The following is a 24,017-nucleotide window of genomic DNA, read 5'->3' as shown; positions in this document are numbered from 1 at the left end:
ACTTTGCACAGGAAATCAGGATGTGGCCATAACAGATATTAATCCCCCAGGAGCAAGTTAAGGAGGAATTCAAGTACGGTAATTTGCAGTGGCTGGACAGTATTCATTTGAGGCATCCCATAGCTACAGTAGGCGTCCAGAGATTGTAACACAACTTATGTCCATCCCTGTGCAAAGCCCTAATTTCCACTTGAGCTCTGACTTACAGGGCTTGAAGAGGTTTCTGGAAAAGAAAGCTCTCTGGCTTCTAGAGGTATTTACCAAACACACAGGTATGGCATGGCATGGCATGGCTGTAACTTACTTAGATTTGTACTTTATTTTATGTTCATTAAGTGCTAAGTAAATGTTCTTGTGAACTAAACTTCATTTAATATTTAAGCTTACTGAAAATGCTTTATTCTACCTGTAGTCATAATAACTTTATCAACTGAAAAGCAATTTGTTCTGTTAAATGGCCCAACAAGAGCCGATCAACTTTTGCCATGTTGTCGAGCCACCCTGTAGTGCTCTCCATTTTCAAAAAAGTATGGGACTGTATTGCAATCAATACTGAGCGATCCTGCAACTTCTGCTTTCCTGTTCCCTCTCTGCACTCTCTAATGACTCTCATATTATCATCATCATCATGATCTCAGGAAGTTTAAATGTCAGGGCTAATTAATTAAGATGGTTTGTCTTCTCTTATTAATCCCTTAAGTACTGAGAACCCATTCCCCTTTAATCGGAAGCAGCTGTGACCAACGTGGCATGAGATGGAAAAAACAACATTTTACTCCGAGGCACTTCCTCTGACTACGTTTCTGAAACAATAATTAAAGTAACTGTTGCTGTGATTCCAGTAATAATGTTAAAATGTGTCACTACAATTTCACTTCCCGAAACTCCATCCAAATGATTTGTGAATGTATCTGTGACAGCCTATTGTGCACAATGTTGCTCCAGAAATTGCTGCCTTCTACATGTGAAGATACTTTCTAGAAGTCTTTACTTTTGCAATAGGCTCTACCTAGATGCGGGAAATTTACTACAGAACCGAGCCCTTGGCTTTTAACTGTATCAGCATTGCTACTCTTTGATTTTTTTTACTAAAGTGTCTTTTTTTTAGATCTTTGCTTTCTAATTCATGTATCAAATAAAGCAACCTATTTTCCATAAGGAGATTATAATTCAGTTGCACTTATTTTTTAAAGGGAAATAGTATAGGAAAAAAATAAAGCATTTGGTATTTGCATACCAGTTCAACACATTTTCTTTTATTTAAATACATTGGGCTTGTTTATAAAATGATGATTTGAAAAACAGGGTTATCTAAACTACATGCATATTATTGAAATAGTTTTGATCATTGAATTGACCTGTTCCAAGCTTGCTGTTTACTGCAAATATCCATCATGGACTAGAACCTGAGAGTTGGTTTTCAGCCTGTAGCAACGTGCTGTGGGTAGTCACTAGTGCCTTTCTTTACCTTAACCAAGGTCTAGAGGTTCCCCAGCTCCGCAGCTGGAGCATTTTGTACATGCCTGACTTCCCAAGCGCTGGGCTACAGCTGATTCCTGAATCCTCTCTAAAAGCCCAAATTAATGTTTCCAGTCTTTGGACAACTTCTTCAAAGGAGATTTACCTCCTGAGGTAGGAGTACACAAGCTCCTGTGTATGACTTTGGGTCAGCTCCACGTGAAGTTCCTGCCACACGATTCAAGAGCGAGACAAACAGCGCTTTGCTAATGAGAGCAGGACAGAGCCTGAAATGACTCTCTAAGACAATTATTGATAAAGCTGATTAACATGTTTTAGTTCAGTCTCCCTGCCAAACAGGTACTCAATATGCGTGTTACTGTATCTACATAAATGGACTAAAATCACAGAATTCTTGAAAAAAAAAATACATTTTGATGTGCCTTCCTTTTTTTTCCCCCACAGGCATTCTGGTTAGTAAAAAAGAACTATTTGCTAGTACAATTCACATCTGTGGCGTAGTTCCAGTTGTGACCAACAGAACATGATGTTCTGATTTAAAAGTATGTGTTGTTTTATGTTCGATTTACTAGTCACACCTGGAAATGAGCTACCAATGGGTTGACAGCCCATCCTCTACCCATGCACACAAACACTCCTCCTTTAATCTGAATTATTACAGGATGCTTTTCCTTACCTTCTGCAACAGCCATGGAAAGGGGTGCCTCATTCGATACAGAAAAGCAGGCTACAGTATATTTTAAACTTCTTTTGTCTCCATAACAACTCTATTTGAAACAAAAGGAACAGAGGTAAACAGCCTTTGCCAGTTGTGTTTATCAAGTAAATGTATTTGCTGTTCATTTTACCCATTCATCAGGAATTTTAACATTTCCAGTTACTTAATTTTAGGTAATAAAATGCATTGTTTCCAGTAGACTAGCACAGTTATTTATCATTATTTGCAGTGTTATTGCTGTAGTATCCTTAGCATGTGTGATGCTTTGCAGGCATGAAGATGACTTGGTTCTTGTTCCCAGCAGACAACAGTTTATGGTCCTGAGGCTGGGATACGCAACTGGTACGCAGAGCTCTGCTCCTGCAGAGCCTCCCTGATTTATAAGACAAATTCTGTTCAGGAGATGCAATCTCTCCAGGCATTGAATATTGCTTGAATTTATAACTATGCATAAGAAATTATTCTGCTGGAAAAGGAAGAAGAAAGGAAACTACTATTTTTATTTCACTCTGGTTTTCTGGTTATTCACTTGCTAAACTATATGAGCTCTATTCCACCAGCTTGGTTTTCCTCTTCAAAGGAGTCTGAAAACCAGGAGAAGTTAGAGAAAATTACATCAGGACAAGGACATGACTTCCTGTATCTCCCTGTAAGTAAAATAATTTCTATTTCCTCTCTCACCTTCCCAGTAACCAAGAGGCAACCTCAGAGATACAGCCACAGCCCTTGAGACATTGAACCAACGATGCACTTGTTTCCTGTGTACAAAAGATCTTTTGTTTGTACTCCAGGAAGGAGGAGAGGGGTTTTGCGTATTTTCAGCATGGTCAAATGAGTTTGTTATGCGATTTTTTTTTTTTTAGTCCTAATGACTAAAAATCGTGTAGCAGAATCCTTCTTCTGATTGGTACTTTTTATCCACAGGGATCAATTTATCCAGAATGGAAGTAAAATGTCACTTCTTACATAGAGCTTGAAACTGCTGCCCAGCAAGGAAGCCTTCACCCACTGATCTGCAAGTCTCTCACCATCTTGTTACTTACACAGCCTGAAAATCAACTACTTGGAACAGCTTTTGTAAAACCTGCAAAAATACACAGAATTGTTTTATTTACAAAGTCTGGCTGTGTAAGGACTTTGGAAGGTAAGCATTTTAGATATATGATCCTCACACAGAGCCATGTTCCTGTAACAGCACTTAGAATTTTTGTCTCCGTCATTACATTTCCACTCTTTTGGAATTTGACTCTGCTTTGAGCAGGTGCTTGGATCAGATGACCCACAGAGGTCTCAACCTAAATAAGTATATTTCTGTAATTTATCCTATTGAAATGTTCCGCAAGTATTCTTTTTATTAAAAGAAACAGGACATCAGAAAACTCAAGTTTACAAGTTTACACTAAGAAGTTGCTGGAGTTATGAGGATACATATTTCTTCAGTATGCATTTTATTACATGGACAATGTTTCATATTTTTCTAATATATTAATTTTTCTTGTTTTCTACTGTATTTTTGTTCATGGTGTGATCTGTTCAGTTGCTAGTATTTGACAGTCAGGTACTAAAAATGTGGTATAATTTTAAACATGCATTTATGTTTTAGTTGCTGAATTCCAGTTGCACCCCAGTAGACTCACAACTTCTACCTATCATTTTGGTTTATCAAACAGTGGTTTTTAAAAGCTGTTCCAACTAACACTTGTGCATAAGTTGTAACAGCTGCAGGAGGGCTTCCTATTTTCTACATATAAAGACTTTCATAACATCAAACCAGATTTAGATGATAAACTATGTCAACAGTTTGAAGTGGGAGTTGGCCTCTTCTCCCGGGCAACTAGCGAAAGGACAAGAGGACACAGCCTCAAGCTTCGCCAGGGGAGGTTCAGGTTGGACATCAGGAAGAATTTCTTTACAGAAAAGGTTATTAGACATTGGAATGGGCTGCCCAGGGAGGTGGTGGAGTCACCATCTCTGGATGTGTTTAAGAAAAGACTGGACATGGCACTTAGTGCCATGGTCTAGTTGACAGGGTGGTGTCAGGGCAACGGTTGGACTCAATGATCCCAGAGGTCTCTTCCAACCTGGTTGATTCTGTGATTCTGTGATTCTGTGAACAGAAGCCAGTGTGCTCTCTTTTGCGTATGTGTGGCATAAAGATATTTTCATCCATTTACACAAATTAGTAGGTATGTCTCACCTCAGTGTGAACTTTTTAATAATGCAAGACTGACCAAACCACAAGACATATTGATGTAATATTAAACACTGGATTTAAATTCACAGACACAGGACTGCTGACAATGCAGGTCAAACTTCCCAATCGTTTATCTGCACATTTTGATACTGTACAAGCTTGCGAGGAGGGAATAAATGGGTCCTATAAGTCAGATCCAGGCCGATTCAAAGATGCTTTGTCAGGATAAATTTTAGAATTAAAATGGAGTGACAGAAAACAGAGCAAACCCAGACTCTGACACCTCTGACTGCTTGAGAGTTCAAGCCAAACTTCTATTATTGCATGTATTGGAGTTCTATGCAATTCCATAAATGGAACAGTATCTATTTTCTGTTACATTTAGTTACAATATACTATTTGTTGCATAACAAATTTCAAGAATTGTCAAAGCACAGAAGGACAGCTACCACCTACGTGTCCCCCACATATCACAGACAGGACTGCTACAAGTGCCTCTTATAAAGGCTTCCCAATGCCTCCCATTATGAGACTGTGTTTCACTGTACTTGCAGCTACCCAGTTTTGAGGTTTGAACTTAATTTCCCACATCAAGTGTCATTTGTACTTCACATATTGCTGTGTGAAAAGGTTAATCCAGAACAGCTCAATCATTCCATGGATAAGGCTAAGGAAAAGCATAGTCTTCAGTGTAATACAGTTACCTAAAGAAGAAAAAGTTATGGTTGGTAAGGCAAAATTAAATTTAAATATTTGGCAAAAAAAAAAAAAAGTCATTATTACAATTGTAGATTCAAGCAGTCAGGCCGGGAAATGGCAGAATTAGAGGCAAATACCTCCCAATAGGCGCAGGAGAGTGTGTGTACTGTTTCACATGAGACTCTCACAACAATGATGGCAGGTAACAGCAACATGGCTTTGGAAATACAGTTTCAAAATCTCCCCCTGAAAAACACTAAGATATAGGCTTCTAAGAATCTTATGGAAATGAAACTGGGGATATGCTGCACTGAATAAGTCTCCAGAAATTTCAGGCTAGTCAGACACTTAATACTAAATTTATGATGGCAAGAGCCAAAGTAAAAATAAAGCAAATACTCATGTCCAGAAAACAAAAATAAAACCTGTACAACTTGGTTCTTTTTTTATTTAGAAGTAAAATAAAATGTGACATTTCCATCTAGAAGCCACTGACAGATGCTGTGGTAAATTCAGACATGGAGAGGTGGTTTTAGCTTTCAGATTCCTCCCAAATTCAGCTTCTTCCTCTTGCACTGGAGCTTTGTACAAGCTCTGATACGCCTGAGGACACATCTGTTTAAGGCAGCCGCTGGAGTTCAAGGTTATCAGCAGATGGTGCTTCAAAGACGTCATCTTCAACACTTTCTTCTATTGGCTTCATTTTTGCCGAAGTTCTCAGGTAGGGAGATGTCCGGCCTGGGCCTGCCACAGTTACAAAGAAATTATCAATTAATTTAACAACACATACCTGCTACACACACCTATTTGTGACAAAGTGTACACAATCTGATGACCCCGTCCTAGTTCCCTCGTAAGAGGATTTTATAAGTGAAGGTTTCTTTGTTATTTGTCCACAGGCATCAGGAAACCCTAGACGTGGGACAGCCATGCTGCTATGAACTAGCCACACCTCTGAGGTTCAAACCCCGCAGCCAGCCCCAGGCACAGTATTCCCCCCAAATTCACTGCAAATCCTGACTGCATGAGGTGCCCAACGCTGTGTCCCTGGTGATCATTTTCTCACTGTTACACTCACCCACTAGTTCTTCTCCACAAACGACAATACAAATGGTTAAATACAAAAGGGATGTACATTTGCACACTTGTCTCGGCTGTGAAAAAAATTCCTCGGTGTACTGGGCAAACCTCAGGTGGGTACCTGATCACAGCCCTAACTGCCTTCAAAGCATGATAACATAAAACTTATGGAAAATATAATGCTCCCATAAACAACCACAGAGAAAACAAGATTAACAGATGAAGGCAGCATAACTTTTGACTGACAGTGGTTTCATTGCTCTAAGACAATCATTTAGAAAAGCAGCGACTCAAAGCTTGCCAGAGCAGAGCACGCACCACAGCCATTGCTGGCAAGACATTAAATGAAGTTTTTGTGCAAGTTACAGCTGCAGACAACATCTATTGTAGTTGAATTTTCAGCATGAGGGTTAAACTACAGAGCTCCTTTGACATCAGCCAAACAGGTTTATTTCCCATTGTTCACTCTGAAATTGCTTCTGCACTTGGACTTTTCTTTCTCTTGGTACCCTCTTCTAGAGTTAAACCACCACAACGGTACAAGGTTGTAAACAGCTAGCATATGATGACCAAAAAGATTAGGGAGATCTTTGAAATACCATTTTAGAAGAAAAGAGCGAGAAGTAGTGGTCCTGTCTGACAGATTGTCTGTATACAAGCTAAAAATTAAAATTTTCTTGAAGAAAATACTGATAGCTGTAACATACTCTTATTGCAGGGCTATTCTTATTACTTTAAAAAAGTTTATCAGATATACAGTAAAGTGCTCTGCTAAGGAAGCCTATTTATGAAGGACTCCTTCGCACTGCATGTGTTACAGAGAACAAAATACAGCTACAGTCAAGACCAGCGGGTTATCATATTACTGCATTTTTAAGTCACATTCACACAAATACTGTTTGGAATTAGCTTTTTAGAACTTTTTATGTTAAAAATGTATTAGTATTTTCTTTTGATGTTCAAAAAATTCTTTAACTGCCATGATAAAGAGTTACTCAAACACATTTTTAAATACTGGAATTATTAAGCACTTCTTTTCACACAGATGGGTTTTTACAGCTTAAGCAAGTGATGACCAGATCATTTAATTGTCTAAATCCAAGGTTTTTGTACACTTTGGGTACACTTGGGTATAAAATTGACTTTGCTGGGAGACACCAACAAATTCAAATTACTCAAATTCAAATTACAAATTACACCATTCAAATTCAAATACTCAAAGGTGAAAGGATGCCTGAAAATGCTGAATTACAGTTTCAGCTATTTTTTTTTTTCCAGGTTTTTGTATTAGTATAGTTTATTGCCATTTTCAGAATGGTTTTCTTCTGTTTAAAAGTGCTTACTTCGTCTGTTCAACAGGATCCAATATAAGGTCTAATACTGTCAAGTTATTTGGTTCAAAGACATGCCCTTATTTTCTCCAAATACAAACCCCTTGTCTACTGATGCCTCTATCCAGTGTTGGACAGATGTTCAAGAGACTGTTGCCCTCTCTTGAGGACCTAAGCCCAAATACCTATTAAAATGGCATTTCCCGTGAAACTCAATCTTGCTTTTAACCACAGGCTGGGTATAACACAGGGAGCACACATAATGAGATAACACCAATAAAAGCATTAACAAAACAAAACCTTTCTACATTCCTGCTTAGCTTAGAAGTTTGCAAGTACAGATTCACAGACCAGCAAATTTGAGTGATCTAAACCAAGTAGCATAGAAAAAGAGACTGTACCACTAATAAGTATATGAATGACTACCCAGCAATAGAATTATTGAATAGAACTAATACTGAAATGTTTTTTAAAGCACTGAAAGTCAGGTGAAGCTACCCTTGCGATCAGGTTGAACTATTTCTGCTTAACTCAGTTTTTGGAAAAAAGATACATCAATTTCATTTACTAATAAATTACATACAGACGGACCATGGTTGTCAAGCACAAGTATGAGGTGATAAACAAATCCCACTTTAATACCTTTTTGAGGATGCTTGCTGAGTTAATGTGATGTTATCAACAGAAAACATCATGCTGCAAACGACTCACTCCGTAAGCATTATAGAACTCTTGTTGGTTATTTCCTTAATATAAAAGCAAACAGTTAGTTGGGTTTCTTAGTTAATTAAAATCCAAAACACAATTTTGTTAGTAATCGTAGTTTGTGACCTAATTAGTATTTTTCACCCTTTCACTACTAAACACTTTGAAAAAAGCTTTATATCAATTTCTTGAGAAAATGAGTCAAAGCTTATTGTTTGTAGCACAGACAAAAGCATAATTTAAAAAGTTTGGATTATACAAAAATATAAATGTTCCAATTTTTCAAGAATACGGAAACTGGAGAATAACTTATTTGTATCGTAGTAGTCAAACATTATATTTGTAATGGGAAGCCTTTGTCCAGACAGCAATCAATCACCTAGCAATGTCAAGACAGTATTCCTGCAGAGCTCCTGTACAGATAAGTTTCTCTTATTCATTTCGTCTTCTAATTTAAAAAAAAAAAAAAAAAAAAAGTTTGTCATTTCCTTCTGTTCCTCACTAAATCTTCTGGGGGTTTTTGGATTTTGTTTGTTTGTTTTTAAATAAAGAAATGTATGATTGCAGAAGGAGGATCCAGGGGAACAGCACTGGGACAGTATGCCTCAGTGTGTACCTCGTACTAAATCTTAAAAAACAGACCAAAAAAAAAAGACTGCTGTACTGAGAGCACCCAGGAGAAGGTTTTTGAAAACACAACAGTGGTAAGGTAAATGGCAGCTTTTTTGTTCAGTTTTCCTTGTGATCTGAGAAAAAGTGCACACATGGCCACAATCCACATGGAATACAAATCTTTAAGCAGAGCTCACCTTGGTAGCAAACCCCTCATTGGCAATGACAGTACCCAGCAATAACTAACAAGCTATCTTGGCAAAAATAAAGACTGAAGCATTACAGTTTAGGGAGATAAATAACCTTTCATCAAGAATTTTTATCAGCCTTTTACAGAAGTCAGAAATTTCCCATTAATCAAAATGCAAAGAAGAAATAAGTGACAATATTTCTTGAGGCGTATGATACACTGCTGTGTGGGTAACCCCTCTACCTCCCCAAAAGTAAGGGAAGTATTGGACTCGGGAGGCTGCTGCCACACCTGCTGTTGCCAGTGGGGTGGTGGCATTGCAGTATCAACTACACCAACTGCTGTTGGTGGACTGAGCAATTTCAGAACATAAAAGATGTTTAAAACCTTCTTTTGGGGAAAGTATACCCCGTACACCAGAAAACATGGTACACAAACCAAGGAAAAGTACAACAGAAAACAGTGTATTTATCGAGTGTGTGCTAAGCATGGATGCATCTTAGGGATTAATGTAATTACAGATGAATATGTCATGCATTTAGATTACTTTCTCCCGAAGCTGAAATACTGGTGTGTTTTGCTGCTCAGTCTGAAAGAGAATTTTAATTCTAGCTAATTTCACAAACACAGTTTTACAATTGCTTTCAGGCTTCCGAGTGTGTAAATTTGTCCACGGGCTCTCCACACAAAGGAGCGGCTTCAATTTCATGGAGCTTTGCTGTGGAAGAGGTGAAAAGCCAGTCAAGAGCTTATGGGCAAAGATCAGAGAACAGACCAACACAGGAGACTTCATGGCAGGTATCTCCTACAGGCTGCCTGATCAAGAAGAGCAAGTAGATGGAAGCCTTCTTTAGACAACTGGATGAAGCCTCATGATCGCAGGCCTTGGTACTTGTAGGGAACTTTAACCAGATACTGCAGTCCAGGAGATTTCTGGAGAGCGTAGCAGACAATTTCTTCACACAAGTGATCGATGAGCCAGCTAGGGGAGGTGGTCTGCTGGACCTGTCACTGACGAACAAGGAAGAACTCATCAGGGAACTGAAGGCTGATGGTAACCTTGGCTGCAGTGTCTAGGAGCTGGTGGAGTTTAAGATACTGAGAAATGTGCAAGACAAATAGTAGAGTTACAACCGTGGACCTGAGGACAGGGGACTGTGGCTTGCTCAGGATTCTACTTGGCAGGAACCCATGGGACATGGCCTGCAAGGGCAAAGGGACCCGAAGACAGATGTCTGATCTTCAAAGACACCTTCCTCAAAACACAAGGACGGTCCATTCCAGTGTACAGAAAGCTGAGCAAGCGTGGCTGAAGGCTGGCACAGATGAACAGGAAAAGCCCTGACAGAGCTCAAACACACACATACAAAGTGAAAGCAGGGATGAGCTGCTTGAGGGGAATACAGAAACATGGCCCAAGCATGCAGGGATGGAATTACGAAAGCCAGAGCTCAGCTGGACCTGGATCTAGTGAAGTGCAACAAGAAGGGCTTCTACAAATACACTGGCAACAAAAGGAAGACCAGGGAAACTGTGAGGCCATGGCTCAGTGGGGCACAGGACCTAGGGACATGAAAAAGGCTGAGATATTGAATACCTTTTTTGCTTCAGTTTTTATTTTACAGGTTTGTCCCGAGTCCTCCCAGGTCTCTGAGTCCAGTGGTAGAGACTGTGAGAGTGATACTTGACTTACAGGAAAGCCAGACTGAGTTAGGGATCACTTAAATCAACAGAGCAAAAACAAGACTGTGGAATCACATGGGCTGCATCCAAGGGTGCTGAGGGTTGGCTGATGCAATTGCAAGACCCCTCTCTCTCATCTTGGGAAGGTCACAGCAGTCAGCGGAGAGGAAAAAAAGGCCAATGTCATGGCCATTTTCAAGAAGGGCAAGGAGGAGCACCCAGGGAACTATTGGCCTATCAGCCTAACCTCAGTCCCCAGGAAGATTATGGAGCCTGCCTTCCTGGAAGCCATGTCCAACCACATGAAGGACAGGAAGATGACTGGGGACAGCCAGCATGGATGTACCATGGGCAGATTGTGCCTGACCAGTCTGACGACCTTCTGTGGTGAGATGACAGGCCCTGTGGATGAATGGAGTACAGTCGATGTTGTTTACCTGGACTGTAGCATGTCCCTCCACAGCCTGCCATAGAATCCTTCTAGCCAAATGGGTGAGAAATGGACTGGAAACATGGACTGCAGCTTGGGTGAAAAATTCACTGGACTGCTGAGTTCACAGGGTGGTGAAGAGCAGTACAAAACCCAGCTGGCAGCTGGTTACCAGCAGTATCCCTCAAGGGCAAATACCAAGGCCTATAATGTTCAATATATTAATGACCTGGATGATGGGATGGAGTGCACTCCCACCAAGTTCACAGAGAGCAGCCAAGTAGTCAGGGAAACTGTTGACAGGCCAGAGGGCAGGGTGGCTAGTCAGAATGTGTCTTCAGAGGATGGAGAAAAGAACTGACAGAAACCACATGAAGTTCAACAAAGGCAAATTCCTACACCTGGGACACACAAACCTACACAGCAGTACAGTCTGGACATCAACTGGTTAGAAAGCAGCTTTGCAGCAACAGACCTGGTGGTCCTGGTGGACACAAAATAGAATATGAGTCAGCAGAGTGCCCCTGCAGTGAAGAAGGCCATCCATATATTGAACCATATTAGCAAGAGCATAGCCAGCATGTCAATGAAAGAGATTAATCCCCTCTATTTGGCACTTGTGAGACAGGATCTGGAGTGCTGTGTCCAGTTTTGGGCTTCCCTGTACAAGAAAGACATGGACATACTGGAGCGAGTGCAGTGGAGAGCAACCAAGATGGTCAGAGGCTGGAGCACATGATGTACACTGAGAGGCTGCAAGAACTCGGTGTGTTCAGCCTTACGAACAGAAGGGTCTCAGGGGATCTTACTGTTGTCTTCAGCCACCTAATGGAAGGGTATAAAGAAGACAGAGCTAGACTCTTCTCGGAGGCATGCACTAAAGAACAAAGGACAAGAGTCGTGAGTTGCAATAAGGGAAATATTTTTCACTGTGAGCGTGGTAAGGCCCTGGAACAGGTAGCCCAGAGAGGCTGTGAAATCTCCCACCTTGGACATATTCAAAGCTTGATTGGACATGGCCCTGAGAAACCTGCTCTAGGCTGACCCTGCTTTGAACATGGAGTTGGACTAGACGATCTCCAGAGGTTCCTTCCAGCCTCAACTGTTTTGCGATTCTAAATGTCCTTTCAGGGAGGAGAGGAGAAATAAAGAAAACGACACTGGAATTTTCTTCAAACTATATCCCAGCTGTCACCCTTGACGTTCCAGTAGGGTGAAACACTACACTAGCAGGGCTTTTGCTTCCATCTATCTGGGCATGCAGACTATACCAACATTAAGGTGTGAAAACAGATAGGCCCTCCAAGCCTGAATGAGTTTGTGGATGAGAACTGTGAGGAACACAATGAAAAACAGATAATTAAATGGGAAAGTGCAAATACCTTAAAACACTTTCTGTTCTTAGCAGAGAGTTTAACCATAATAAATAACTGGCAGTGATTTTTTTCCTCTTATATTTGAATTCTAATTACTAAAGAATAATATTTCCCAAATAAAAATAAATAATCCTACAGGATCCTTTTAAATTCCGTTAAACTAACAACTTATGCCAAATGAGAAAATTGAGCATCTTTTCGGGTTTTTTTTGTTCAAAAGCTGCTTTCAGAGTTCAGGCTACTGTTGAAGTTGAGATTCAGGAAAATTAAAAGTAAAAAATAACAATAGCCTAGAAAGAATCATTTGGAAGGTTTCTATAAAGGAATAAATTCCAAGAGTAGAAGCAAAAAGGTCAGACATGGTTTCCTCCCTCATTTCATCTGTTCTCTACTACTCCTGTCATACAAAGCACAGGGAAGGAGAGCCTGACAGGATATTTGGAGCTTTTCCAGGTGGCATCAAAATATTCATTGTATACCACATTTCTCCAGACCCTGCCAATACAAACTATCTCAGGAGAAAATACAGAGCACTAAGTCGCTGAGAGAAAAAATTTTGTTTGGGTTTTTAATTTCTACAAGCACCAGTCACAGACCAAAGGAGATACTACTGTGACAGGCACTGTACATTCAGTTTTGCCCCATTGCTATAAACATTTCATATTATGTCTACACATTAACATTATGCCAAAAATTATTACAATACGTGCTGGGTTTTTTTCCCATATCTACACAAGGTAGCTTCAGTTAGCATACAAAGCCTTATGCATCTTACAAATTCCCTACGGTTAGGTCCCTCAACTTAGTTGATGTACAGCAGCATCCAAAAAGCTACAGTCTGCTCTCACTGAAGGCAACAGGAGTTCTGCAATCATCTCTAATGATCAATCAAGCTGTGTTCAAAAGTGGCATGAACTCTTTCGAGCACTCACGAAGAGAGGATGCAGAGGAAGTCCCGCGAAGAAACATCTGCAAGCCATCCTCACTGTCGCTGGTACTGGCCATACTGTTTCTCATCTGCATCACAGAGAGCTGTGAGCAAAGACTAGGCTGTCGATCGATCTTTTTTGAAGCCTAAAAAAATAAATTATTATTATTTTTAAAAAGGTATCAAGTAAATTAAAATAAAAATGAAAAGTAACTATTTTCTCTGTAGTAGATGCTCTGGTCTCAGCTATGACTATTCATGAATCAAGAAACTGGTTAGAGTGGAAGATTCTACGCAGTGTAAATTGATTTAAATGAAAACAGAGGATGCCAGTAATATACTGGAATTAGAACACCAACAATCATGAAACCTTAGATTAATTACTCAATTTTAATTCTGTTTTGCACTGGACTTTCCATGTATTTTCCCACAGAAAGGCTGATTTTTATTATTTGGTAATTCATTATTTAGGTATGATGCTCTGCAATTAAATACAGCCTTTATGATGAGCCTGGTCCTCCTTGCTAAAAAAACCAGCATGCTACATATAGAGTTTAGCAATTTATATCTCTACAGAAATTTGTTCACTTCCCTGGCTTTTCATTTCATCATGTTAGAAAACAGTGAATTTCATTCCTTCCTAGTAGATGATCATTTGGCTCTTGATTTTACTTAAGACAGATTAAATGCATTACATGAACATTATCCTCTGCCTGTCAAATGGTCTTAGGAGCTTCCATTTGCTTTGAGGAATCTTAAGAAGTCTTTGTATTATAATATTTCTATGAAACCATACCGTGTACCTTGTTAAGTGTTACTGCAAGTCAGAATGCTATTTTAGGTGTACGTAAAGGTAGTAATCAGTGACAAAAGCATAATGGATAACTCCACTTTACTGACTTTTAAAAGTCGGGAATTAGCACCCTATTTTTCATGTGGAGAGGAATGACTGTTTTCCCAACAGTAGAGAAAAATCTCCTTAGGCAGGAAAAAATCACAAGGTTCCTTACAAATAAAAGGATACTTTTCTGTTTTTCAACATACAACGAATTGATAGTCTTATCTTCTTACTTACCATCTTGATTATGAATAATCTATACTGAATTTGTTTTAGTTGTTCTCTTGTATGTCCCCTGTGTACAGAAGTCAACTACAAAATATTCTGTTGAGATTGTCACCAGCTAAAAAGCATTGAAGACACCAGTAATATGTATACATGACAATGAAGCCTGTGAGAAGTGACATGTGCATAGGGTGCTGGCAATGGGGAAATGAAGGAGAATTTACTTGACAGTTCTTGTCCTACATTATGTAGGAAGGGCTTGTGCAACAAGATTTTCATTTGAGGAAGAATAAAAACGTACTACAAATTTCCCAAATGCTCACTCTTGACTTTTATAACATACATTTTCAAAAGTTACTGTGCTAAAACAGTTACAACAATCTTCAATTCATGTGACTATGGTCACTAAAAATAAAGGCTTGGTACAAACTGAAGTTAAAGCATGTAGATATTAAGTCCAAGGAGGGATGAAGTTTGGTGGTTTTTTTAATACCTAGAAAGTATCATAAGGAGATTTCACTTAAAAACAATGAAGTACAACATTACAATGACTACTTCATTATACTTCCATTTCGAGAAATATTTATACTAGTGCTGAAGCTCTATAGTGCCAGAAGTCAGCAGCACAAGTGTGTTGCAGATGACTTTGTATAATAGGCATGACATCCTCATGCTGTCATCCACGTGTAAAAAAAAAGAGAATGAGGGAAGAAAAGAGCAAAGGAAAGAGGAAAATAAAATAGAAAACAAAAAAGAGAAAAATGAGAAAAAGGAAAACAGAAAAACAGAAAAAAAGATAAAAAAGAAGAAAGAGGAAAAAAGAAGGGAAAAAGAAAAAAGGCAAGGTGAGAAGGAGTGGGGAGAACAGCAGTCTCCCGGGAGAGGGAGTCTGAATGCAATCCCTAGCACACACATCGCTGCATGTTCCTTCCAGATGCCACACTCCAGAAATGACTTACTGTCCATGCAGATGTGGGTTTTATTACATAAATTCCCCTGTAATTCTTTTTTATTAAAAAAAAAAAAAGCTTTAACCACACACTTTATAAGATGTATTTTATAGATGGTACATTTCTGCTAGATCACTTTTATCTTACTGTGGTAATAAGATGAAAACACTGAACCGAAATAGTTTTGAGGATCTGACTGCAAGACAGTGTAATCCTCTATTTGATTGACCAGAAGGCAGAATAAGCGTGCTTTATTGCTATTAAATTGTTTCTCCAGCAATTCTCTTTTCTCTTTCTATAGCCAGTACAAAATTGAGAAAACTTGCGATGTCTAATTAGCCATAAAGACATGACAGGTTAAGCCTGTTGAAGTCTGTTGTGTAGTAGCAGTGGCAGTCATTCCTTTTGGATCATTTTCTAGTAACTTTGTAACTCTGCAGAAGTAACTATGTAACCTATATAAGATATTTATGGGCAATCTGATGAGAAGGATTTTTGCTCCGAGTTAGTGTGAGTTGAATCAATACAGATAGAATACGAAAATACTGTATTACAGAATTATAAAGCTTTTCATAAATGATGGTGAAAGTTCTTTGAATAAATTATATATGAGAACCCTACAGCCACTACATAAATAATAAAAAAAAAAAAGCGCATCAGCAGCCAAGTTATTGTCCAAATCTTGAAAAGCCAGGTAACTAAGTAAGGAGACAAAATAAAAGTAAAATCGATACATCCATGATTACACCCAGACCGTTTACCATGACACCCAGAACACATGCAAAGAAGAATGAGTTATAGTCAGACCACTGAATGTTTTATATGTATTTATATTTATTTCTATTTTATATGCATTTCATGCCTCCTTACACTAACTGCATGGTATCAACCTAATGTTCCTTTTTTTTTTTTTTCTTTTTTTTTGAATTTGCAACCCTCAAACACATGCTGAAATTATTCTTGGCAATCAGTATTACTGAGTTGTTTGACCCCAGCAAGCAAATTTTTTAAGAAAAACCCTGAAGCTTCTTTGTACAAAGGCACCCGTTTGTTAATGAGAAAGGATATCCAGGGAGAAGCACCTTTTTAGCTACCGGCCATCATGTCTACTAGTTGGTTAGAAATATTTGTGCTAGCCAATCAGTTCTGAATCTCGGTAATTCATCTTTCTTGCACATTCCTGTGCTAACTTTAACCAATATTGCTTCTGACAGAAATGTTGCACTGACTCATACTTTGGCACTAAAAGGCAATGAGTGTGAATTCAGCAGCTGACAGCAGCAGGTTAAAAAAAGGTGCTTTAAGAGGATTTAAAATTGAAGTAACAATACATTTGTGTGTGGGAGGAAAATTCCCAAATGAAACTTCAGTTGCTTACCTTGTCATTTAAGGTTGGGTCATTCAATGAATAGAGCTTATTTGTAATATCTTTGCCAATAAGATACTTAAAGATCTCATAAAGAAATGGCTCAGATTCTAGAAAATAAGTCAGCCTTTCCCTGGACCAGCACAGGAACTTGCAGTTATCATCTGCAATAATGGTGACCTGAGAAAATACATGCTCAGAATTAGCGCATTTAAAAATGTTTTTAAATTAGCACATTTAAACATGCTTTAAAATAAGTGATACCGTTTTGTTTGTGCCTCCAGTCAAAATAACTCCTAAAGCCATATAACTTTTTGGTATCCCTTAGAACATGATATTTACAAATGTAAAACACCTCAGATATTTATTATCATCATATTTTTAACCGATAAGCATTGCCAGTTTGTTTTTCAGAAAACCTGGAGGGAGATAATACGGGAAAATCTTTCATAAGTTCCCAGACTGTGAAAGCATTTCTGTTAGAGGAGATTTACATATAAAGTCAGTCCTACAGTAATGACACTACTTGCATCCCAATAGGCTGACATGTTGCTTGGTTCTATTTTATGTTGCTATCACGAAACAGGAACAACTGGTATAATCCAAAGGTCTCCATCAAAAAGTTTTAGTGATTTTAAAAAAAAAAAAAAAAATGTTTGACCTTTCTCTCTTCGCTGCCAGCCCTGCTGATCCCACAAGTACCCCCTTCTAGCAGTTGAGCTAAGGCTCCGTTTGCTCAGTTACTGATAATTCAGCTATCGATAGTTACAGAGGAGCTTGCACCCTTGTCCAGGGAGGCTGGACCTGCCAGGTTCATCCCCTTGTGCCAGCAGAGGGCCATGGCACACCGACACCTGCACTGCTCGCTCGTACCCAATGGTGTGTTTCGCAAGGGAAAGACAGTCATCTACAAAGAAATCAGATGCTCTCTGCTATTACGAGCTAACATTGCCTCCTGAAAAATTAAAAATATATAAAGCCTAAGAAATAACGGGAACCTGTCACGTATCCACGGATTTTAACTTGACAGTCTGTAATACAAGCACAGAGGCCAAGGAAGAATTTGCCGGCGTTGCCAGCAGATGGGGTCCTTAAGATTGAATCCATGTCCTCTTGCAACGGTAACGCTGAGAGTGTTCACATGGCACTAACAAGCAGAACTCGAGTGAATGATGTACACCACACCGGATTACAATAATTTTTAAGGCAGGCAGAAGTTGAGGCACGAGCCTTTGCCCTTCAGAGGGACCAATTCGTATCCAGTCACTGAGGAGGGATATAGGCCATACCAAGAGGGCGGCCGTGCTGCAGGACACCTCGCTGCTGCGCAGTGAATACATCTGGACAACTCTCTCTCCTTGGCGTTAAGCCTAGTGTTTGACTAGAACATATGACATCAATCACTGATTTTAGAGCCTACATTTGCTCCCCCTCCTACCCCTTCTGCCAGGGTATCTGTGTGGATGTACCCACTCAGCCACTGTCCGGTCATGACTACACATACACAGTTAAAGAACATGAACTAAGAGACAGCAAAACAGCCATTTCAGTACTATGCGAACAAAACTTCCCTAACAGTATTTTCTCCCTGACAAGCTACAGTATAAGATATACTTTAATGTACTAGTATAATTACACTGCTAGAGACATATACCCTTATTGTCCTCCATATGAGTATTTTTATTCAAAATAATGTGATCTCTTTCAGCTCATGTTGCTTTAACAACTTTCAAAATGACAGAAGCATTAATACATTTAGATAAACACCAATTTCAAACTACTACTGCCTGAATTTTTAGTCTTTCATTCCAGTAACACCCAATATTACAATAACTAATTTTCCTTTTCTGTTTTTGAAACAGTGATGAGACTGCTCACATCATCTCTTTTTCAGTAAAGCGCTCTCAAATTATTTGTCCTGAATAATCTCTTAACACAAAACAAACTTGCAAACAGTAAGAGAACAGAATAGCAACAGCCAGACTGCTCAGTGAAAACCATCATAATACTGTTTTGCAGCATTTAGTTTTAAAAGATATCCTTGGTATAGTCCACCATGAAACATCAGTACTAGAAAGCCAGCAAAATTAGGCAGGCCAAATAGTTCACTGTTGATCAAATTTAGACTCTGTTTTTTTATGATCTCATCCATTCATATGCAGGGACATTTAAACCAAAGTGTACCTGGAATTTCTCACCCCGGTTCATCTGCGTTGATCGAAATTCAGGAGAATCTATAAAGGCACAGGGGTAAATATTATGCAGAAAATGCCCTCGATAAGACACCTTCATTCTGAAAATAAAAATGTATGAAACAACATTTTAAAGTCATGGAGGCTGGTTAATTTAATCTAAATTTGGATATGATTATTGACAATGGTAAAGCAGGAGGTAACAGGCAAAAATATGTTCTTCTGGAATTTCAGCCCCAAAGCTACCCTATCTTCTGCCTAAACCTCCACCAATTCCAAGAAGAACAGGCTGCCAGCCAATCTGAGTTGCTGGACATGGTGTGTATCCTCAAAACATTGCTATTCAAAATGAAAAACGTCTGGAGGTTTATGCTATACAGCCAGACCAGAACCAGGCTTCCTTTGGATAACTAACTTTGCAGTAATGAATGACTTCAAAGAAAAACGATGAAACCTGATGTCACTGTTGCCATCAACAGAAAGTGGTTAAAATATTGGCCAGAATTTAGCAAGAGCTTCAAGATTACAGCCTGTCCATGGGCATTGATTTTACCCTTCTCACCTGGGTCCTGTCAGCCTCTGGGCAGTGCACCTGCCCCTCTCTGCTTGCACGTACACGTGCAATGAATCAATTCCAATATGCCCGTTGTTTTAAAGTCTACTGGAGGGATATTTTTTCCTTCCCTCATGCACAATATTTTTTAACCTTAAAACCTGAGAATACACTGAGAGGACGACTTAGATATCTAAGACTCAAACAAATTACTTGCTTCTTCTGGAGGACACTACCTTTGGTATTATACAAATATAATTCCCACTAAAACCCATGCAACTGCACACACAAGTGGAAACATAATATGCTTCTAGTAAGAGACATCGCTGTCATTTGAAAACAGTGTCACAAAATAATCTATGGCTATAGACTATTCGGCAGTAGACCATAACATGCTACAAACAATAAAATTTAAAAAGCTAACAAAAACCCCAACAACTTTCTCATTTCTTCAACCATCACACAAAGCATGACTGTCCCCAAGCTTTACAGAACCTACTTCCCCTTCAGCAGGATGCTTAGCCTATCATCAACTGATGTTTTATCTTCTGCAGCATAGGCTTGACCTGTCTTTAAAGTCTGAATGTTGCAGAATTGTCCAGTTAGTCTTTGGAAGAGCTCTGGAGGCACATGGAGAGGTTCAAATGTTCTCTTGTAGAGGCTGCTAAGCTCCTTCTCTATCTTGATCTAGAATGCAAAACCAAAAGACATAAACAAACACAGAGGCATAAGTTAAAAAAGGATAAGACTGCATGCATGTTTTAGTTGCTATGTTCGAGGAACATCTTTGTTATGTTTAGGCAAGGAAAGAACTGGTAAACGTGTGACATCTATCCACAAACACTGCCTATGATAGAGTGACCAAAACCTTATCTAAAATCAGCCAGGCTGGCACACTGGTGCTTTAGGATGTTGTTCCATCCAAGTGGCACATTAAATCAGACACAAGGAGCCTTCTGAGATGTCTGTTGATGTAACAGCAAATAGGACTTGAGCCAGAATTACACAGGAAAAAAATGAGGTTGCCTGCATTTTTCATACTGCATGCACACCTTGTTCTGGCCATCTCTCAGGCTCTCCTGGGAGCCCCTTTCATCCCTGAGCTTCTTGGCTTACTTGCAGTAGAAAAGCAGTACTATGAGTCGTGAAAAACAAACCCATCATATTGAAACCACATGTGATGAGGGAGGGAAAAAAACCCCCACATTGCCAGCTGAACATCCCACATCTAGGAGCCTACCCAAACTCATGCAGCAGCAATGAGGGAAAGGATGTTGGCTGAAGTCCCAAGCCTGGAAGTCTTTCCTGAATGAAGGCAGCAGGGAATGAGACAGTGCCCCAGCCTCCCCAAAAGCAGAGGCAGCCTGAACAAAGCCTGAATATTTGCTCGGAGGAAAACAAATTAGAACAATAAGCATCAGAAAATGAAAAGCTAAATTATATGTAGAACAGAGAATAAGGAAAAGCAACCACAAAAAAAGGCAGAAAAAGAACAGGAGTCACCACTTCAACAAATTAGAATACTCCAAGTTTACAGAATTTTCTAGATTTTTTTTGTATTTCAATATTAAAAACAGAGGAGGAGAGAAGGTGGCAGCACAGGAGTCCAGGAGTCACTTTTCAGCTGACGGTAGCCAACAGTGGGAATTGAGAAACTTCTGGTCACCTTGTGGCTCGAGATAGTGGGGAATCCAGAATGACCATGGGAGGCCCCAGGCTGTCCAAGGCCCACAAGGGCTTCAAACTGTCACCATTCCCTCCCCAGGAGGGCATTTTAGGGTGAAAATATTAGTCTTTAGCCCCTAAGAGATGTACATATTCCATATCAAAAATCCTCCCTGAGCTGTTTGCGGTAGTTACCTGTGTGTAAAAGCTTTTGGAAAACAGAAGGTTTCCTTGTTACTTTTCAGGTCTATTTAAATACAGAACAAACTGAGCTGAGGTAGAAACTGTCTAGACGTGTGGAACTGCGTTTGGAGTATTTCACACACAGCCTCAGTCAGTCATGTGATCCGTCCCACATTTGGGCTACTGAATGCCATGAGAATCACTCTGGAAGTGACAATCCAGTGGGCAGAGATGGTGGGTTAATCCCACAGAAATAGGATACAGTTCATTATTAAATTGCTAAGCAGGAAGACAGAAGGCTGCTTATGTCACCTTGCCATTATCATTTCATGACTTCTCAGCCTTTATAATTCCGCAAAAGCTCAACAAAAGGGTACCGCAAGCCTGAAGAGTTTGCTTTTTACCCAGACAGCTTCAAACCATGAAAAGTAAAAGCAAGTTTATAAGCCATGAGGATTTTTATGTGGCCTCCATCTGAAACACGCATCAATACCTGTTTCCAAGGGCTTAGTGTAAAAAATTCTCGTGAGAGCACTCCTGAGAACTTTCCTTTCCTTATACATAGCCGAGCTTATTGCCAACTTTGTGTACAGTATCTGTGTACATTTACCACCCATGAGTGTATTAAATCATTCAGTTTGTTTGATTTTTTTGATCTGTCCATACATAAGTTTCAATCAAATGTGAAGTACTGCCCCCTCAAAACATTTAAATGTATCTTTCCATTTTGTTACACTGTCAACATTTTGTTATATGTCTCCCTCCTTCTATAAAATTAATCTTTGCCCAAGAAATGCTATCAGAACCATGAACAGGAGGGCTATAACATAAATGTTCGGATAAGATTAACAGTAAAGTGACAGAACAGTGGAAGTTGGAAGGGACCTCTGGAGGTCATCTGTTTCAACCCCCTTGATCAAGCAGGGTCATCTAGCGCAAGGTTGCCCAGGACCACGTTCAGATGGCTTTTGAATATCCCCAAGGATGGAGATTCCACAACCTCTCTGGGCAACCTGTGCCAGTGCTCCATCACCCTTACAGTAAAAAAGTGTTTCCTGATGTTCAGATGAACCCTCCTGTGTTTCAGTTTGTGTCCATTGCCTCCGGTCCTGCCACTGGGATACAGTTGACCCCCTTTGCTGCAACTACCCATTGCTGGCTCATGTTCAAGCTGGTGTCCATTAGTACCTCCAGGTCCTTTTCTGCAAAGATGCTTTCTGGAGGTGGTCAGCCCCCAGCATGTGTTGGTGCATGGGGTCATTCCTCCCCAGGTACAGGGCTTTGCACTTCTTGTTGAACTTTATGAGGTTCCTGTCAACCCATTTCTCCAGCCTGTCAAGGTCCCTCCGGTTAGCTGCCCAACCTTCTGGCCTATCAGCCACTCCTCCCAGTTTTGTGTCATCAGGGTACACTCTGCCACACCATCCAGAACATTAATGAAGATATCAAACAAGACTGGGCCCAATATTGACCCCTAGATTACACCGCTAGTATAGACACTAGTGTAGCATGTATAGTACACACCTCCAACTAGACTTCGTACTCCTGATTACCACCCTCAGCCCAGCCATGCAGCCACTTTTCAATCCATCTCATTGTCCCCTCATCCAGCCCATACTCCAACAGCTTCTCTATGAGGATTTAATGGGAAGCAGTGTCAAAAGCCTTACTGAAGTTAAGATAGACAATATCCACTGCTCTCTCCTCGTCTACCCAGCCACTTATGTCATCGTAGAACATTATCAGGTTGGTTAAATGTGACTTCCTCTTGGTGAATCCACGCTGACTGCTCCTGGGCACCTTCTTGTCCTTCATGTGCCTGGAAATGTTTCCCAGGATTACTTGTTCCACCACCATCTCAGGGACTGAGGTGAGGGTGACCAGCCTGCAGTTCCCTGGGTTCTCCTTCTTGACCTTTTTGAAGAAAGCAGGGGCATCTGCATTCCTCCAGCCCTCAGGCACTTCTCCCAGTCAACACAATTGTTCAAAGATTATCAAGAGTGGTCTCATAGAGACATCAGCCAGCTCCCTTGGCACTTGTGGGTGCATGTCATCAGGGCTCATGGACTTACATATGCCTAGTAGTCACCTGGCCTCAAGTTACACTGGTTTCACACTGAACCAATTACTCATTAAATCTTCCACCAGTGACTACATTTATATGAAACCAAGGGGTTTATTTCCTGTATGTTCATTATGGCACAGTCTTTAACACCTCAGAGGACATCTACATGGACAAAACAAAGATTAAACTTAAACTGGCAAGAGAAATCATCTTGTGCCAGGGACTGCCCTAAACTGTTTGATTTCCAAATATGTTTCATATACCCGTGAAGTTAGATGACAACTGGTTTTGCCCACTGGTTTGCCAGGAACTCCCTCATTTTTAACAGCCATATCAATTTAATTTGCACCTCTTCCTATATGTGCCACTGCAACTCAAAGAGATAAATTCCTTTCTCAGATGAACGTACAAGTAGCTCCCAATACTCATGAATTCAAAACAACACATACAGACCTGTGGACAGGATTTGGCCCTGGAGTGCTAATGCAATCCCTTAACTAGAACATAATTCAGGTTTCATGATCTTCCTCTAACGTACAATACTTAAAGAGAAAG

The 24,017-nt window shown here is 39.9% G+C and overlaps 1 protein-coding gene across 2 annotated transcripts in view; it reads right to left on the bottom strand.

The window, feature by feature from the left end:
* Positions 1-5,518: 5,518 nt before the first annotated feature.
* BVES (blood vessel epicardial substance) overlaps positions 5,519-24,017 on the bottom strand; it is a 32,413-nt gene continuing 13,914 nt past the window's right edge. Inside the window, exons 4-9 of one of the 2 annotated variants that reach the window (XM_068411128.1) lie at positions 20,049-20,236; positions 18,989-19,097; positions 16,817-16,984; positions 13,430-13,571; positions 8,144-8,247; positions 5,749-5,834 (exon numbers count right to left, since the gene is read on the bottom strand). In XM_068411128.1, coding sequence (XP_068267229.1) covers positions 8,180-8,247; positions 13,430-13,571; positions 16,817-16,984; positions 18,989-19,097; positions 20,049-20,236 — 675 coding nt within the window. In that variant the 3' untranslated portion in view covers positions 5,749-5,834; positions 8,144-8,179. Of the gene's footprint in view, positions 5,835-8,143; positions 8,248-13,429; positions 13,572-16,816; positions 16,985-18,988; positions 19,098-20,048; positions 20,237-24,017 lie in introns of both variants that reach the window. The other variant, XM_068411214.1, reaches the window with a different exon arrangement.

This window comes from Nyctibius grandis, chromosome 1 (genome assembly GCF_013368605.1).
Source record: "Nyctibius grandis isolate bNycGra1 chromosome 1, bNycGra1.pri, whole genome shotgun sequence".
Taxonomy (NCBI): Eukaryota; Metazoa; Chordata; class Aves; order Nyctibiiformes; family Nyctibiidae; genus Nyctibius; species Nyctibius grandis.
Note: the sequence above shows the minus strand (reverse complement) of the source record. Positions and strands in the feature narration are given on the sequence as shown.